This window comes from Schistocerca americana, chromosome 2, assembly GCF_021461395.2.
Source record: "Schistocerca americana isolate TAMUIC-IGC-003095 chromosome 2, iqSchAmer2.1, whole genome shotgun sequence".
Classification (NCBI taxonomy): domain Eukaryota; kingdom Metazoa; phylum Arthropoda; class Insecta; order Orthoptera; family Acrididae; genus Schistocerca; species Schistocerca americana.
The window spans coordinates 289,066,572-289,085,765 of record NC_060120.1 but is presented as its reverse complement, the minus strand read 5'-3'; the positions used below and the strand labels follow the sequence as shown (position 1 = coordinate 289,085,765).

At 41.5% G+C, this 19,194-nt stretch overlaps 1 protein-coding gene across 1 annotated transcript in view; it reads left to right on the top strand.

Annotated features, from left to right (window-relative positions):
* The window catches only part of LOC124594839 (probable ubiquitin carboxyl-terminal hydrolase FAF-X), a 300,957-nt gene extending 283,501 nt beyond the window's left edge, over nucleotides 1-17,456 (top strand). The window contains exons 44-45 of the mRNA XM_047133291.1: nucleotides 5,132-5,289; nucleotides 12,385-17,456. Of these exons, the coding sequence (XP_046989247.1) occupies nucleotides 5,132-5,289; nucleotides 12,385-12,571 (345 nt within the window). The 3' untranslated portion in view covers nucleotides 12,572-17,456. The remainder of the gene's footprint in view (nucleotides 1-5,131; nucleotides 5,290-12,384) is intronic.
* Nucleotides 17,457-19,194: the final 1,738 nt, after the last annotated feature.

Genomic DNA, 19,194 nt, shown 5'->3' with positions numbered 1-19,194 from the left:
CGTCGCATCGACACCGGAGCCTTTATCTTCATCTTCGAGGGGGACGTTCTCCCGGAGAAGGTAAAGGTGATGTGCTACCGGTGCGACGTGCGACCTTACGTCCCGCCTCCTATGCGCTGCTTTCGGTGTTTGCGCTTTGGACACATGTCGTCACAGTGTGAGGCTGAGCCCCTTTGTGGCAGTTGTGGACGTCCTCTTCGTGAGGAACATGCCTGCACCCCACCACCTCGGTGCGTCAATTGTCCTGGCATCCCCTCGCCTAGATCTTTAGACTGCTCCGCGTATCAGAAGGAGAAGAAGATCCAAGAATTAAAAACTTTGGATCGTCTCTCTTATTCTGAGGCCAGGAAGAAGTATGACCGCCTCCATCCCGTGACGTTGACAACTTTGTTTGCCTCAGTCGTGTCCACTCCTTCCACAGTATCCTCACCCCTATCCTGTCCCCCTCCACCCTCACCCCATCCGGGGTCTATGCCTCCGCCTCCCAAATCCCTCCCTTCCAAATCCTCCTCCCTCGTGGCCCCTGCCCCCTCTGCCCCAGGGGCCACCCTTCCTCCTCCTCCTCCCCCTCCGCCGCCTGAGAAGCGATCCTCTTCTCAGGCGTACATCAGGGAAACGTTCCGGACCCCGGCTTCCGGAGCCCGGCTTCCCAGGTCCGGCGTTCCAAAACGGACCCCGCACGTGAGGACCTTCTTCGGGTCCAGCCTACCATCCCCGTGCCTCATCGGGCTTCCAAGAAGGCCTCCAAGAAGAAATCTTTATCCCCTTCTCCATCCGCGAGTTGCTGCTCCCGGCCGTCCTCAGTTTCGCCGGGACGCTCTGCTGCCAGGCACTCAGCTGGCCTCTCGTCGGCGAATGATGCTGCCCTTCCTACGCAACCCGGGAAAGCGGCCGCAGCTGGCAACGACTCGATGGAACAGGATCCGCCTCCCGCCGGTTGTAGCGTTGTTCCCTCGAAACCTGGCCCTCCCCAGCCGTCGAGGTGACCAGCTCTTCACCCGTTTCATTCCCCCCTGTTTTCTGACTAGCGATGGCTTTGTTACATTGGGACATCAGAGGTATTCGATCTAATTGGGAGGAATTACAACTACTCCTCCGCCTGCACTGTCCGCTCGTCCTTGGTCTCCAGGAAACCAAGTTGCGCCCAACTGACTGTATTGCTTTTACCCATTATATCTCGGAGCGGTCTGACCTCACCCCTGCGGACTGTATTCCGGCTCATGGTGGGGTCATGTTGCTCGTTCGGGACGATGTCTATTACCATCCCATACCATTGACCACCCCACTCCAAGCAATAGCTGTCCGTATTACTCTTTCTGCCTTTACTTTTTCTGTTCGTACCGTCTACACTCCATCGTCATCCGCAGTTAGTCGTGCTGACATGATGCACCTGATTGTTTAGCTTCCTCCGCCGTTTTTATTGTTTGGCGACTTCAATGCCCATCATCCCCTTTGGGGCTCTCCTGCATCCTGTCAGAGAGCCTCTCTCTTGGCGGATGTCTTCAACCATCTCAATCTTGTCTGCCTCAATACTGGCGCCCCGACTTTCCTCTCAGACTCCACTCATACCTACTCCCACTTGGACCTCTCGATCTGTTCTACCACTCTTGCCCGTCGGTTCGAGTGGTATGTCCTTTCTGACACCTATTCGAGTGACCACTTCCCCTGTGTCGTTCGTCTCCTACACCACACCCCATCCCCACGTCCTTCGAGCTGGAACATACCGAAAGCTGACTGGGGACTTTACTCCTCCCTGGCGACCTGTCCGGATCACGATTTTCTCAGTTGTGACAGTCAGGTCGAATACCTCACGGCTGTTATCATCAATGCTGCCGAACGTTCCATTCCTCGTACTACCTCTTCTTCACGTCGCGTTTCCGTCCCCTGGTGGAATGAGGCTTGTAGAGACACTATCCGTGCTCGACGACGTGCTTTACGCACCTTTCGCCGCCATCCTACGTTGGCGAATTGTATTGGATACAAACGACTCCGAGCGCAATGCCGTAGAGTCATCAAAGACAGCAAAAAAGCTTGTTGGGCCTCTTTCACCAGCTCCTTTAACAGTTTTACTCCCTCTTCTGTCGTCTGGGGTGGCCTGCGCCGGCTGTCGGGCATTAAGGCCCACTCCTCGGTACCTGGCCTGACCTCAGGTAATGAGGTCCTTGTTGATCCTGTGGACGTCTCCAACGCCTTCGGCCGCTTTTTCGCGGAGGTTTCAAGCTCCGCCCATTACCACCCTGCCTTCCTTCCCAGGAAAGAGGCAGAAGAGGCTCGGCGACATTCCTTCCACTCGCTGAATCTGGAACATTATAATGCCCCCTTTACTATGCGGGAACTCGAACGTGCACTTGCACTGTCCCGGTCCTCTGCTCCCGGGCCAGATGCCATTCACGTTCAGATGCTGGCACACCTTTCTCCGGCAGGCAAAAGCTTCCTTCTTCGTATCTACAATCGCGTCTGGACCGAAGGTCGAGTCCCCATGCATTGGCGTGACGCCATCGTTGTTCCTATACCCAAACCCGGGAAGGATAGACACCTTCCTTCTAGTTACCGCCCCATTTCTCTTACAAGCTGTGTCTGTAAGGTGATGGAGCGCATGGTTAACGCTCGGTTAGTTTGGATTCTTCAATCTCGACAGCTACTTACCAATGTTCGATGCAGCTTTCATTGCCGCCGCTCCGCTGTTGACCACCTTGTGACCTTGTTGACATTCATCATGAACAACTTTTTGCGAAAGCGCCAAACAGTATCCGTGTTCTTCGATTTGGAGAAGGCTTATGATTCCTGTTGGAGAGGAGGTATCCTCCGCACTATGGACAGGTGGAGTCTACGCGGTCACCTGCCCCTTTTTATTGATTCCTTTTTAACAGACCGAAAGTTTAGGGTACGTGTGGGTTCCGCCTTGTCCGACGTCTTCCTCCAGGTGAACGGAGTGCCTCAGGGCTCCGTCTTGAGCGTAGCCCTTTTTGCCATAGCGATCAATCCTATTATGGATTGTATTCCACCTAATGTCTCAGGCTCTCTTTTTGTCGATGACTTCGCGATCTACTGCAGTGCCCAGAGAACATGCCTCCTGGAGCGCTGCCTTCAGCGTTGTCTAGACAGCCTATACTCATGGAGTGTGGCAAATGGCTTCCGGTTGTCTGAAGAGAAGACGGTTTGCATCAACTTTTGGCTATATAAAGAGTTCCTTCCGCCATCCTTACATCTCGATCCCGTTGTTCTCCCATTCGTGGAAACAACTAAGTTTCTAGGGCTCACACTGGACAAGAAACTTTGTTGGTCTCCGCACGTCTCTTATTTGGCTGCCCGTTGTACACGTTCCCTTAATGTCCTCAGAGTTCTTAGTGGTTCATCTTGGGGAGTGGATCACACTGTCCTGCTTCACTTGTATCGATCCATAGTCCGATCGAAGTTGGATTATGGGAGCCTCGTCTATTCGTCTGCTCAGCCATCCCTCTTACGCCGTCTCAACTCCATCCACCATAGGGGGTTACGTCTTGCGGCCGGAGCCTTCTACACTAGTCCCGTCGAGAGTCTTTATGCTGAAGCTGCCGAATTACCTTGACATTCCGGTGCGACGTACTGCTTTGTCGGTATGCCTGCCGGCTGTTGTCCATGCCCGACCACCCCTCTTATCAGTCCTTCTTCGCCGATTCTCTCGACCGTCAGTATGGGTTGTATGTGTCCGCCCTGCTGCCCCCCGGAGTCCGCTTCTGTCGCCTGCTTCGACAATTGGATTTTGCCCTCCCTACCACCTTCAGAGAGGGTGAGAGCCCGACTCCACCTTGGCTCCAGGCTCCGGTTCATATTTATCTCGACCTCAGCTCGCTCCCGAAGGAGGATACTCCGGCTGCAGTGTATTGCTCACGGTTTGTCGAACTTCGTGCGCGACTTGCCAGTCACAACTTTATTTACACTGATGGCTCCAAAACTGTCAATGGTGTCGGCTGTGCCTTTGTCGTCAGGGCCGTCACCTTTAAATACCGGCTCCTCGACCAATGTTCCAGCTTTATGGCCGAGCTTTTTGCTCTCCATCGGGCCGTTCAGTATGTCCGCCGCCACCGCCATTCATCGTATGTACTCTGCTCTGATTCACTCAGTGCTCTTCAGAGCCTTGGAGCTCCTTATCCGGTCCATCCCTTGGTACAACGGATCCAGCATTCCCTCCATTCTTTTGCTGATGGTGGCTCTCCTGTCAGCTTTCTGTGGGTTCTCGGTCATGTAGGAGTGCCTGGGAATGAGGCTGCTGATGCTGCAGCCAAGGCTGCAGTCCTCCTGCCTCGGCCCGCCTCCCGTTGTGTCCCGTCATCTGATGGTAGTGGGGTTGTTTGTAAGAGGCTTGTGTTGTTGTGGTGGGCTGCTTGGTCCTCACTTCAAGGAAACAAGCTCCGGGAAGTAAAACCGTTCCCAACTGCTTGGACAACCTCCTCCCGACCATCTCGGCGAGAAGAGGTCCTTCTGGCCAGGTTGCGGATTGGGCATTGCCGGTTTAGCCACCGCTACCTGCTCTCTGGTGACCCGGCCCCGCAGTGCCCTTGTGGTCATGTATTAACAGTGCGCCATGTTTTATTGTCGTGTCCCCGTTTTAGTCAATCTCGTGTTGTCCTGTCTCTGCCATCTACTTTGCAGGATATTTTAGCTGATGACGCTCGAGCAGCTGCTCGTGTTCTTCGTTTTATTACTTTGACTGGCTTATCCAAAGACATCTAACTCTTTCACTTATTTTGTCTGCATCTTTGTAAGAACTTTCTGGTGTCCCCCCCCCCCCCCCTTGAGTTTTACTAGATTCTATGTGCTCTAACAATTGTGACTGGGTGCTAATGACCTCAGTAGTTGAGCGCCCTTAAACCCCCCCCCCCCCCCCCCCAAAAAAAAAAAAAACATTGTATTCAGTGACCATCAATAATGAAAATAACAAGTGATTTGTCAATGGTGATTGGCTGTTCAGTACCAAATACATACAGTCCAAAATGTAGTCGGAGTTTGCTACTCTTGTCAAGTGATTGTGTAAAGCTTAATTTAAAGAACTGAATATTAATTATTTATGTTGATGGTGTTTGCATGCATTATATATAATTTGAAGGTAATTTGTAATTAGTTTACGACTTCAATGGGTGCCGTGTTTCAGGAACAGGAGATGGAGGAAATGTCTGAAGAAGGTGATAGCCCTCAGCCTGAAGAACAGCATCAGCAACCACCTCAGAATGCACCATTTGCACCTGCATATTCCATAAGTAGCCCTTTGACAAGTCAGCGATTCATAAATAGAAGGGCACTGGGAACAAGGTATGTGTTTGAACTGTAATAGGTAACGGCATTTCTCAGAATGCTTATTTTCTATGATGCTTGACTGTGAAATCCGTTGAAAAAAAGTTGTTAAAATTTTTAATGATTTTTTATTAACTCAAAGATGTATATTTCTTGCCTCCCTTATAGTATACACACCTTTGACCTCACCTCTGCCCCTTCAGTGTTTAAGCTCATTCTAGAGTGCCCTTCAGTGCTCTGCAGAATTATGAAGAATGTCATTGGTTGTCTCGAAACTTCTTTCGGCTTAAGAGTTTTCATTCGTAAATGAGGAAAGTCATGTGGAGTAATGTGTGATGAGCGGAGGGTTCTAGGGGGAGGACAGTCATCTGATTTTTTGGCACAGATCTTTTGAAAGATGCTGGAGAATATGCAGATGTGTTGTTTTCGTAATGACTTGTGAACTACCGAGCGAGGTGGCGCAGTGGTTAGACATTGGACTCGCATTCGGGAGGACGACGGTTCAATCTCGCGTCCGGCCATCCTGATTTAGGTTTTCCGTGATTTCCCTCCGTCGCTCTAGGCAAATGCCAGGATGGTTCCTTTCAAAGGGCACGGCCGACTTCCTTCCCCATCCTTCCCTAATCCGATGAGACCGATGACCTCACTGTCTGGTCTCCTTCCCCCAAAAAACCAACCAACCAACCAACCAACTTGTGAACTTTCGTATCAGGAGGGCGATCAGCCACTCACTCCCACTAACAATGCCAAATCCAAATTAAAAAGAAGGTACAAATCTGTTGACATTGAAACTTGACTGAAACTGTTGCACGTTCTCATTTGGAGGTCTTTTTTTCCCAACTGCTGTGATGATTGAAATTTTGTGTTAGTGTCTCTGGCCATAAATTTAACACTACAGTGCGTACGGCAAGAGAAGAGCTCTGACAGTTGACGCGGCCTTGGCGCACGTGCTTTGTGTATCTATGACAGCCGATCGGATCGTGAACTTTTGTTTACATTATCGTGGCAACACCCCAGTGTTGCTGTAGTGCTGCGTGACCGCTGCTGGCTCGCTGCCCGTCCGTGTCGAATACTGGCAACTGCATTGCCAGCTGTCAAGAGCTCTTCTCTCAACGTATGTAGTATAGTCCAAATGTTGTGCAAATGTTTTATCAGCTTTAGTGTGTTAGAGGAGTTGCTTGCAAGTGTTTAATCATTGCTACTTATGTTCCTTACCATCAGACAAGGCATACTTCAGCTTCAAGTGTGCACAATATGAAGCAGTGAAGATACTAGCCTCTTCAAAATTTCCTGCATTTAAATGATAGCAGACATGCAGCAAATCCATGATTTTCTGAATGTGGGTACCATCACTTGAGGTCAGAGAGCTTTCTGGCCACCTTCAGTTGATGAATAATCACTTTTGTATTGGAAGTACCATTTGTAACCTCTTCCTGAGGTTGACTGAAAAGTTCACATATTTGCCACTTATCACTTATCATTTCATGTTAATTTATTGCACCTATAAATCAGATATCGGAAAAATCTCCAGAAACACTGTACCATGTTTCATTCAAATAACAGTAGCTCAGAAACTGACATTAACAGTATAAAATAATGTTTGTTTGTAAAAGAATGTGCTGCCAATGGCACGTCACATCACTAAGACACTTTTTTGCTGGTTTAAAGAAAGGTTTTATGCGACAATTATTTTTGCGGTCTTGTATTTCGTTTTGTATTAATTCTGTACATGCTGATGTCCCTCCAGTCAAGCAAAAATTCAAGAAAATGCTATGTTTCAAGCTCTCATACTGCTCATCACACACTTCATTCTTAGTGACTGTATATGCCTACCATCTGTAACTGTCTCACATTTCATTGCTTTCTGTCTGTGTCAAGTTGCATGTCTCCATCTGCATATTCACTCTCACACTTCTACCAGTCCCTTTTTCACTATCTGACCAACATTGGCCTAATTTGATATGTTCATGCTGAGGTATATTCTTGCTTATTTGTTAGGAAATTTTTGTATTTAATGAAGCCATCACCGTTACTTTCATAATACCCCTTTAAATGCCTATATATTGAGTAGAGTGGCACATGGTGTCTCTCTTGAAGTGACCCTGGCAACTTCTATTTTTTGATCTATCTTTTTAAATGTTTGAGAGAGAACAGCTACTCCAAAATCTTATCAATAAGCAAAAGTTGTCAGTAGGTCCCTTTCTGATAAATATTCTAATGGCAGAGGTGACAAACTGTCTTAAATTTCTCCTTGTTTCCCTGTAAACTGTTATAAGATGTTATACAAGTGATCATAAACTGGAGGTACAACTATGGGATGATGCATTAGAGTCAAAACATTACACAGATCATGTTGCTCACTAACTCTAAAGATAACTCTTTACAGTTGCTGTATCAAATAGTTTTTAACGGACTGCCTGCATTAGGTGAAACGGCACTTTTGTGAATAATTTTTGCGTTAACCAAGACCTGAAACTTGCAAACGGTGATGCTGTTCTCCCACTCCGAGAAAGCACAGGTTGTACTATTTGCTGTTATTTTGCGACTTGCAAAGCTCTACGTATCACATTGATGTTGCTACTTAATAAATTTGCTGTGTTACGTACATAAATACGTACGTACATACACATATACATACTCATTCCTGTCCTGCAAATGCTTATCAATACCGTATTTTGCCTGCTGTCTTGGAAACCTGGATGTGGTACATCATGGTACAAAATTTTAATTATTGCCCCTGAAAATAAATTAGCATAATTAATTTATTGTTGTTTGAAGTGTTTCCATGTGTCCAGCCAGATACAGTCGTCAAATACCCTCGATATTTCAGTGGATAAATGTTCCATGATCGTCAGGTGGTGCTGATACAATAATCTGCCTGCTCTCTGCTGCTAGTATGTATCCCTCTCAGGTCCAGGTGCAATTCTGTGCATCGACAGCGCACAGCGTGTCTGGTGGTGGGGAATGTGGAGGGTGTGTTAGGTGGTGGGAGAGGCCGCAGTATCTCTTTGGTAGACGTGGCAGAATGATCTCGTGTCCGCTTGCACCGTTGCTCCTTGGTAGAACTTAGTATTGGTTCCCAGGCCTTACTGAGTTGGTAACCAGTGTTCCTGTTAACAAGATTGTTTGTTATGCGAATGTCTATGGCTGCTTTGGAGGTGTAGTCCGGTGGTCAGAAGACACTGTCATTCTTGTGTTGCCTCAATTTTTTTGTCTTATTCCAGCTGTTCTCCATCTTGGTTCCTACTGCGCTTCTGTTGTTGGAAGGCCCTTTGGATTTGGTGGTTGCTGTATTCTTTCTTACGGAACACAGTCTCCAGGCATTTGAACTCCGTTGATAGGTTCTGTTAGTCAGAGATCATAACTGCTCTGTGTACCAAGGTCGTAAGCATGCCATTTAGCTGAGGAGGCTGTGTTCTGCAAGAATGGATACGGCAGTTGCCAAATCCAAAGGACCTTCCAACAACAGAAGCACATTAGGGACCAAGATGAAGAACAAACAGAAAAAAAGAAAAAAGGCTGGTGTTTCTACCTTTTTCAGGCAACATGTTGTCCAAAACGTGGAGACTAGTGAGGCAACATGAGCTTGACACGGCCTTCTGACCACCATTTACGATTCCCACCTTAATAGGAACAGTGAAAAGCGATGTTGGACTCGAGGAAGAGGATGTATCCAAAATTCTGCGTGGCTGTGGCAAATCCTATATCAGCCAAACATTCATACGGTGGAAGACTGATGAAAAGTTCACCAAAGCTTCACCCGCCCAGACCAACCAAGCAAATCTGCCTAGCGGAATATTGCATGAATACTGGACAGACAACAGACCACACAAAAGTACTGGTCTCCACAAATAACTACTGGAGCTGCATCTTCAAAGAGGCCACAGAAATTCGCATAACAGACAACCTCATCAAAGGCCTGGGAACCAATACTAAGCTCTATCAAGGAGCTGTGGTGCAATCAGACATAAAATCATTCTGCTATGGCCACTGAAAAGATACTGCAGCCCTCCCACCACCTACTGCAGCCTCCACTATCCCCACCACTGGACACACCGGACGTCGTCGACGCATGGAATCGCACCTGGATCCAAGGGGGATACATATTAGCAGCAGAGTTTGAACAGACTATTGCATCAGCACCACCTGATGATGGCAGAATGGTTATTCGCCGAAATATCATGGGAATTTGATCATCATAGTTGGCTAGACACCTGAGAAACCCTCCAAACAGCATATACGCCTGGAAAGCCTCAGATCACAAATTAATTTTTTGTTTGAGGGGGGGGGGAAAGGGGGGGGGGGAGAAAGTCCAGGTTGTAATCACCAACTATGGAAAGGATAGATTGCTACTCACCATAAAGAGGACACAACAAAGATAAAAGGTCAGTCATCAGCTGCACATGAAAACCTATAGGTTCATCGGTTTCAAAAGTTTATAAACGTCATCGTGAGAAGTGACATAGGCTCAAATCATGGTAAGCCAGTGTCAAAATAAAAATCAGGTGGTAGTGTCCTACAAAGGATTGGCAAAAAGTACATATGTAAAGCAAGTCTGTTAAAACAAATGTACAAAGATTGAACCACAGAAGTAAAACAAGTTTTGTAAAACAGACGGAAAACAGTTACGCTTAAGAGCCACAACATACCTTTGCTACGGAGTCAATAAAGTAGTGTTAAATCTCTAAAGTATATGTCACGTGCAATGAGTGGCAAACAATTAAATGCCAAATTTCACATCATATATAATATGTGCGAGGAAAGTCGGCCACCAAACTTATGACATGTAGAGCATTGGACATGCCTATACACAAAGTGGGAGTGCTAGTATACATACTAACTGTAATACATTCTGTGACAGTTGAAGTGAAGTGTAAGCATGCATGAAATCTTATAAAACAATATAAAATGATTATCTAAAGACAATAAACGATGTACCAAGCATTAAACAAATAGACATATAAAAATAACACCAGTACTATGTAAAGGGGTTAACAAAGGAAGGTAAACCGTTAAGAGTTTATCATCATTTTATAGTGGTGCCATGGGTCACTGGAACAGTGATGATACATTAAACTGTTCAGTATCCAGGAGATGAGGCCAGCTGCTGGACGCATGTTGGCAGGAAACAGAAGTGAGTGAGCTGCAATCCGATTTCGACAGCAAGAAGTAGACGCCACAGAGTCAGAATCATGTGACAGGCCCCGATGGGTGTTTAGAAGTTGGCTTGCTGTGTGGACATGTGCCTGTAACATATCTAGATTCTAAGTAAATTTTGGTGTGTGAGAACTAATAAACCTTGTTAGGATTCAAAAAGCGACATGTGACAGTTACACATTAAAAATTAGTAGTAGTTCTTGGTTATACCGAGAAAACGACATCAGAACATTAAAAAAAATCTTTTACATAAACACCGTTAGTACATATTGGATACAAAAGATATAATAAAATTAGATTAAAATCTGTGAGCAAGCCAGCTTCGACTATGTAATCAGATACAACAAGAGTTGGGCATGAAGTAGGTCCTGTAAATCATGTAACAAAGAAGCTGTAAATTCAGAAAACAATCCGTTTTTTCCATGTCAGTTGATAATTCAGCATATTCATAGAGTTAAGGCGAGAATATTTATAAATTTCAAATTCTTCCAAAAGATTATTTTGCACCATTTGTCAACTACATGCAAAATATCTGTATTGCGTCAAGATGGCCTGGGGGGTTGTATCTGATTATGCAGTCAAAGTTGGCTTGCTCACAGATTTTAAAGTAATTTTGTTGTATCTTTTTTATCCAATATGTACTAATTGTGTTTATGTAGCATGGATTTTTTACATTCTGACGATGTTTTCTTGATATAACTACAAACTACTATTTATTTTTGATGTGTAACTGTAACTGTTGACTTTTAAATGCGTACCAAGGTGTAGCTCATTCACTTGTGTTTGCTGTGAACGCGTGTCCAGCAACCGGCTTTGTCTCCAAGATACTGAACAATTAAATGTACCACTGCTGTACCAGTGGCCCATGATGCCACCATAAAATGATGATAAAATTTAAACAGATTACCATCCTTCATGTACCGCTTTACATAGTAATGATATTATTTTAAATATCTATTTGCTTAAAACTTAGTGCAAGGTTTGTTGTCTTTTGTTAATAGTTTTATATTGTTTTATAAGGTTTAATGCATACATACGTTTAAACTGTCTTAGACTTTATTACAGATTGTATGTACACTGTCCAATGCACTACACGTCATGAGTTTGGTGGCTGACTTTCCTTGCACATACTGTGTATGACATGAAATTTTATATTTAATTGTTTGCCAGTCATTGCGCACATCGTATACTTTCAGAGATGTCACTCTGTAGCAAAGGTATGTTGTGACTGTTAAGCGTAACTGTATTCCAGCTGCTTTACAACACTTGTTTTACTTCTGTTGTTCAATCTTTGTACATTTGTTCTAACAGATTTGCTTTACTTATGTATTTTTTGCCAATCCTTTGTAGCACACTACCATTTGATTCTTATTTTGACATTGGCTTACAGTTATTTGAGACTATTTCACTTCTGAAGATGACAGTTTACACTGTTGAAACCGGTAAAGTGAACCAAGTAAAGCTTGTCATGTGCAGCTGATGACGGACTTTTTTTTGTTAATATATTCTGCAGCTCCTGAGCTACAATTGCGAAAAAAGTCGTAAAGAGGACACATTGAGTTGCAAACAGGCACAACAAAAAGACTGTTACATGTTAAGCTTTTGGCCAAAGCCTTCATCAGAAAAGAATACCACTCACTCTTTCACACAACTGCACACACCTCACACACACAACGGCTATCTCTGGCTGCTCAGACCTTCTCCCATGAAGGCTTTGGCCAAAAGCTTAATGTATAACAGTTATTTCATTGTGCCTGTCTTATTGCCTAAGGATTTCAGTGTGTTCCAGGACTGCAAGCAAGCAAATAAATAAATAATTCTTATATTCAAATGAAAATGGAGTAACGAGGTGTTCAGTTTCCTTGCACTTCATCTGAAGATATCACTAATTCTGTATTTTTAATGATATGTAAATAATTCCATTATGTTACCCCTTTGCTCTCTCTTCTTTTGTAGAATGATAACAACAAACCCTAGCAGCAGCAGTATGCAGCCACCAGTGGAACAAGTGACAAATGAGGAGACTGTCGCAAACCTCTTGCCAGAACATGACGATGGACCAGAAAATTCAACTACTGTATCAGATGAATATACACAGCCACCAGTTTTAGATAATCAGTCATCATCCTTAACCGACGCGTAATGAAGTCCCGCTACGGATATTAGGATATAAGACTGTCTGTAAAAAGAAAGAAAAAAACGTTAGAGCAAGTGGAATTGCAGCACCCAATATTAATTGTGCTTTAGCCATTAAATGTCATTTTGGATCACTGGCAAATGTATATAAGTAAGTTTTTAAGTTTTACCAGTTTTGTTAAGTTTTGCATTACGGACCGGTAATTCTTTGATAATTAAATTATCCTAATCATGTGCACTGATCGTGAAGAGGGATTAAATAGACAATTTTTTTAGCTCCCTCATTTCTGTCGCTGGAAGACGGCAAATGAAATGTGTAGACATTTTTAGTGGAAATTAAGCTGCTCATACAGTTCTTATGGACAGTTATGAACAGGCTGTGACTAGTGTTTAAATATATATGAAACAAGTTTTCTTGTTACATACTAATTTTTATTGACTGCATTTGACTAATCTGGTATTGTTGACAGATGTAAGAGCTAAATGTGATCTAGAAGCCATATTTTGTAAAGAGATTGTTATATGAAAGACACATTGCACATTTTTTATTTGTTTGTTTTACTGGTGTATATTTGGGAGTTGAATCATTTTCAGTTGCTAGTTGGTTTCTTCTGAAATGGTGTGCGATTTAGAAAGTGCTGTAAACTCCACCAGTAAACTGCAGGTATTAACAATTTGTAATAGAAGTGTAAAGAAGCAAATAGATTCATGGGAAATTTGTTACCTTGTTTATTAGCTCTGGAAGTCTGTCAAAATTGTTGAGCTTTGAGCAGGACTAAGGCTAAAATGTGAATTGTAGTTATGTACACACAGATTAGAAGTCAATGTGTTTGGATCAAATTTTTGTTCTGTTTTACTGTAAGAATGTGTGCTCTGCTTGACTGCCATTTAAAAACTCATGCTTCAAGTAATGTGAATGCAGGTAAAGCCCATAGTAATCATGTTCAAAACATCTGATAAGTATCTGTAATATGTTTTAGGTTATTTGAAATTTTCCTCACAGTGTTGCTTATTTTGAACCATTCGATATTGTTAAACACAGCATACCTTCTTTGTTTTGCTTTGCTGTTGTGATGTTAATATAATGTATTTCAAATTTGTGTGATTAGTAGACTGACTGGAAAATATTTTTTTTTACCTGGTGGAAGCCATCATTTGCTCTACAGTGGAAAAGTTATGGTACAACTTGTAACTGGTGCTTAAGCAATTGAGAAGTGCACATCTGGTCTCATGTTGTCAAAGTTGCAATACTTTTATAATTGAAAAGTGACCTTCTGATGAAATTAGGAAAGTGGTACATCATTTCCATTGAGCAGTTAATGAGTTCTTTTTCGAGAAAATTTTTAGAACAGAAGTTCTCTTTATGGAGTGGTTAGATAGAAAAGGACACTTGTTTGTTAATCATGCAATATACACCCACATTGAATGTGTCATGGAATCTGACTAACATTTAATTCTTGGTGTTCAGTTGGTAGCCCAATCGTTTGCATGTATGGGGTTGAACAGTTAATAGCCACACTTGGTGATCGTTAAATAATAACTTTTGTGCCTTTAACTCAAGGAGCTCTAGTGTGTGAGGAGCCATTTCAGTTTTGCTCATATTGAAAATGACTTGTATTGTGGGATTCCATCTGTCCAGCATCAGCATTTTTTAGCTGCCATATTGTACGTTAGAGAAGTACCTGAATCCTCCTCATTTTTAAGTACAGTAGTTTGTATTCTTGTGAAACCAAAGATGATTTTTTGTTATGACTTTGTTAAAGTTAGTAATTATTTTTTATCAAACCCTTTGTGTGATTAAGAGAGAAATTTTCATTTTATGCTTTTAGTAATTTTTTGCTGTTAACCTGTTTTAATTCCTCCTCTGGTATGCTCTTACAGCTATCATGCTTTATTGAAACAAAGATGCTGTAACATCACATACGCATGAAAGTATGTTCGCATTAGTTCATGTAACAAGCACATTTTTGTATCTATTTGAGAACTGTTAGGGTGTTTGAAAGTAATATGTTGTTTGCAGTGTGCATAGTGTTTTATCTTGGTAACAAGAAAACGCAAATTGTAGGTCATGTGGTACTTGTGTAGGCTATTTCTGGTGCCCTGTCCCTTCCTTGCCTCCCATCAAACATTCTTTACATGAAAGTGTGCTTGTGTAACATTCTTTTTGGAGATGTTACTGATCCTCAATTTCTGTTTACATTAAATAGAAATTGCCTAAAACTAGCTTTATTTTAATTTTTATTGTCCTGAGAACTATAAGAAAAATCTGATAGTGATATTTCAAAAAACAAAAATTCTTGGTACTTGCTCAGTCTAATGATATATATTGGAATTATTTGCAACAATTGTTAAAATTTGAAAGTTTTGTCCATTTGTGTTATTCAAGTGGTTCATTTGTGTTATTACTACAGCATTGGAAAACTGGCTCACTCATTTGCATCTTCCACATTTTTCTTTTACGTTTATCTTCAGTTCACTTTTTGATCCTCTGCCATTGCGGTTACCTCGGAAAGCAAATTATTGTGATTGGAGAATAGTTTTGCAGCCTACATACATGACTTTGGATGAAAAGATAATACACATAATATTAATATCTAACTTGGTGTTTTGCTGCAGTTAGTGATATTGTATTTATTGAAGGCTGATGAAATGAGACTGTCGGGGTTCATTTCCTGCATCACAGTTGCTTGAAGAAAAGTTTTACTCATGACACTGCATCTTGCTGCACACAGTATAAGATTTCTAATTTAATTCAGTTTTGGCCCTCCAATGAAGTCTAGCAGATACAGAAACCACAGTTTACAAAGCACTAATTCTGATAACAGTGTCGACTGTGATGTATTTGTTGTGAGAACAGTGTCGTATAGTGCAGTTCTACTAGAAACATACGCTGTGTGTTTGTTTACTGAGTTATGAATTAAAATGCTTGTGTTCATAATCGTATAAAGTTTGTTTCATTACTAGTGAACTAATATTTCTTATGCAAAGGAAATTGCTGAATTATTGACACTTGGCATTTGAGTGGAAACAAATATATCACTGAAAGCCCCTTCATTACGGAGACTGTTTGCCAGCATCATTCGTAATGTTTTACCTTTACAAGTCTGTCTTGTGTGACATGTTTTGTAGTTGCATATAATCTTGGACTTTTTTCCCTCTGTAGATAATCCCAGCAGGAATTTATTTTATTTCTGTAAATGTTTTAGTCAAATTCGGCAACTATGGGTATCTGTCAAGAAAGCAAGTGACAATAAGCACTTGAATATATAAAAGCTTTGTTATTTATGCTGTACCTTCCATGTACATATGTAAATTATGTATAATGTTTGTACACGCTGCAGAGCAATTATCCATCAAAGATAGTAAATATGCATATCCTCTATACTGTTTGTTTGTAAAAAGAAAATTGTGTATATGTGTATATTGGTTGTGTACAAAGTTTTTTCTTAATATGTTCATGTACTTTTTATATACATATATATATATACACCAGTTTCACATTTAAAACAGAATGGCCTTATTAATTGGAAAATTTTTGATCACTGGGTGATAAAGCCTTTGAATAATCCTCCTCAAATAAGATTTTATGTAAACTTGTGCAGTGTTTTACCTAACCCAGTTAGGCTGTGACATTGAAAGATAATGTGCGTGAGCACCACAGTCATTGACGTAGTGTACTCTGTGATTTCCTGCCATAATGATAGATCTCAAAAGTATATAAGAAGGGAAAGCAGTAAATGTTACCCTTTGGCCTGAGGGTATATCTTTCTCAGTTCTTCATCTAAAACATCAACAACTTGTGGAAGTAATCTTTTACTGAATAATTGAAACTACGATTTAGTTAACAAGCTGAAAATACTGAACATTCCGAGGCATTGCTCCAGCCTCAGCAGCTATAAGAAACAACCAGTAGGATGGATAAATGTGGCTTTCCCCTGTCAATCCTCCACCCTGCACCTTATGCCACTGTGCTTTTCGTATTTTTTTGGGTTGGGAGGGAGGTAGTAATCTGTTTAGTTGGGAGCATTGTTTCTGCCAGTTGTTATGGATGCACCTTTTTATCGGAAAAGATCTGTCAAACTAAAACTGTTACTTCATTGTTTATCTACAGCTGTACCAAATAGTAGGGGTTTAACAATGTGTTTGTGTACCCTAAAATGATATTCAGAAAACCTGTATCATGATGTTACACACTCAGAAGTAATAAGGTACCTTGTATAGATAAGTGTAACAGGCATGAAAAGTAGTCATAAAAATGGCAAAAATGAAATGGGAGCATTGCACTTGTTTATTGAAAGTAATTCCACATTAAATTATTGTGCTCCTAGTGATGAATGATGATTATGTTTTCCACATAACTTTAGCCACAAAGAATTTATTCTGTGATGTGAACCAGATGTATGAATGATATTTCTATGCTAGAGTATGAAGATTATTTACTCTGTTATATATTTATTTAATATTTATTTATTTATTTATTTTCATTTTTGCCTCATTGGTCAGTTTCTGATACTTTAAACATAGTGTAAGCCTTCCTCAGCTCTTGTATATTAATTCCAAATATTTTGTTTGATTGTAGCATCCATGGTAATGTAACCCTAAGTTCTGAGAGAGTATAAAGCTTTTAAGCTGTAATCTATTACTCAAGAAACTTTACCAAGTAGAATAGAGTAACGAAAAATTTTTGTCAGTGATAAGGGATGAAAATATTAAAGCTATAATCATCTGTTATTCTCAGAAGCAATTGTGCTGCAATGCCACTTCAGTCGTAAAGAGACTGTGTTACGGCCTTGGACTTACTGCTGGTTATGGTTTGAGTTCAAAAAAAAAAAAAAGTATTTCACTTGACACCCCACCCTCCCCTCTCCCCAAAAATGCATTCGCAAATAGTTCATTAATATCATATTGTAAACTAGATGACTGACCAAGTGAGGCAGAGTAGCACAGACATATGCCAGACCAAAAAAGAAAAATTAAGTTTTGAAAAGTAAATTGCACTCTTAATGCCCTGGAGTAATTTTGGATTCTCAATAAACTCCTCATTCATTTGCCATGTATTAGAATAGACAGGAAGCAAGTTGTGTGAGGCACAATTTAGCTATATAAACTAAAGGGCTTAAAAATTGGAATACTCTGCTGGCAACCAGCCAATATGTGCAGCTTGTAAAATGGTAACCAAAAGTACGAGAAATGTTCTGGAAATAGCAGTTCATTTAACATCTATGTACAGATGAGCAAGAGAAGTAGTTGTCTGCAGCCATAACACCATAACAAACAATTGTTTGTGAAAAATAAGAGGGATAGATTAGGTATAAAGAAGCAAGGCATAACTTGAGGAAAGGCTGCATTGCAAAGATGTGAAACTGCTGAGGAAGAAGGTGATGAGACTGGCTTAATGTTGTAATGAAAATGAAAAATGAGGTGCTAGCATAAAGTATCATCAGGTTATCTCCAGCTCTTGTTGGTTCAGCTTTGTGAGTCCCACAGTTGGTAAAACTTTGTGTAACACAGCCAAAAATGTGCTATTTATTTGAATTTCCAAGTTTCCTATTTCATTGAGAACAGGCCTAAGATTTTTCCAAACAGTTAGCTGCATTTATGTACCAAATTTCCGTCTTCTGCATGTTGGGTGTGGTTGCCAGTGAAAGATATCCGGACACCCCTTCTCTCTCTCTCTCTCTCTCTCTCTCTCTCTCTCTCTCTCTCTCCCCCTCTCCCCCCCCCCCTCCCCCAACCCCACCCCTCTCCACCTCACCCCTTGCACCCCCCTCCTTCCCTCCCTCTCTCTAATTGCAAATGAAGCTAGTTTTGTCTGAAATGACCACAATCCTGCTTGGTCTTCAACCTATATATCTTTCTTCAGTTTGTTTTCCTTAATTATGTATGGCATATATTTTGCAACCTTGTAAGACAAAATTGAGATCCAAGATCTTAGTAAGCCTCTCCTTACCTTGTTCAGTTGGGTGTTTGGATCAACTGAAATAAATAAGTGAATATTATTCCTGCTCATAAATTGATGCATTATTTCATTTATTTTCTATTTCTTCTTGCTGTATGATCAATTTTGTTGACATTTTCATTTGGGCATCAGTTGTTTCCTGCACAAAAATTTTGCACCTTTTGGTTCAAATTCTAGCTCCGGTAGCTGTGAAAAGTGTGTTTCTTTATCTTTATTGGCTATCAAGAATAGTAAATATTATGTTACAAAACTACATCTACACAAATGCTCTTTTTTGTCTGCTTAGTTTACCAGTGACTAGACAGAGACCTGTAGTGTCGTTTGTGAACATGAAGGCAGCCTATTTTCCATTACTGGAACAAAATTTAAGTTATTTGGGTGAAAATGATGCCAGAATAAATGTAATTTATGTCCAGCGTAGCCCTACATGAAGATTCAGTTGTAATGTAATACTTTTACGAAGTGATATTACTGACATCTGAACTTCTAAAACAATGTGTGTTTCAAATATCTGTAACAAATTCAATGTAAATTCCACTTATTTAAATATGTTTATTTTTTAGTTTACTGTGTGTACAGCTCCTCTCATTTTTTGGCAGCATCTGTTTGACAATATGTACAAACAGTGCACTATTTTGCAATGTGATGAATCTTCTGAATTGGAATGCCTT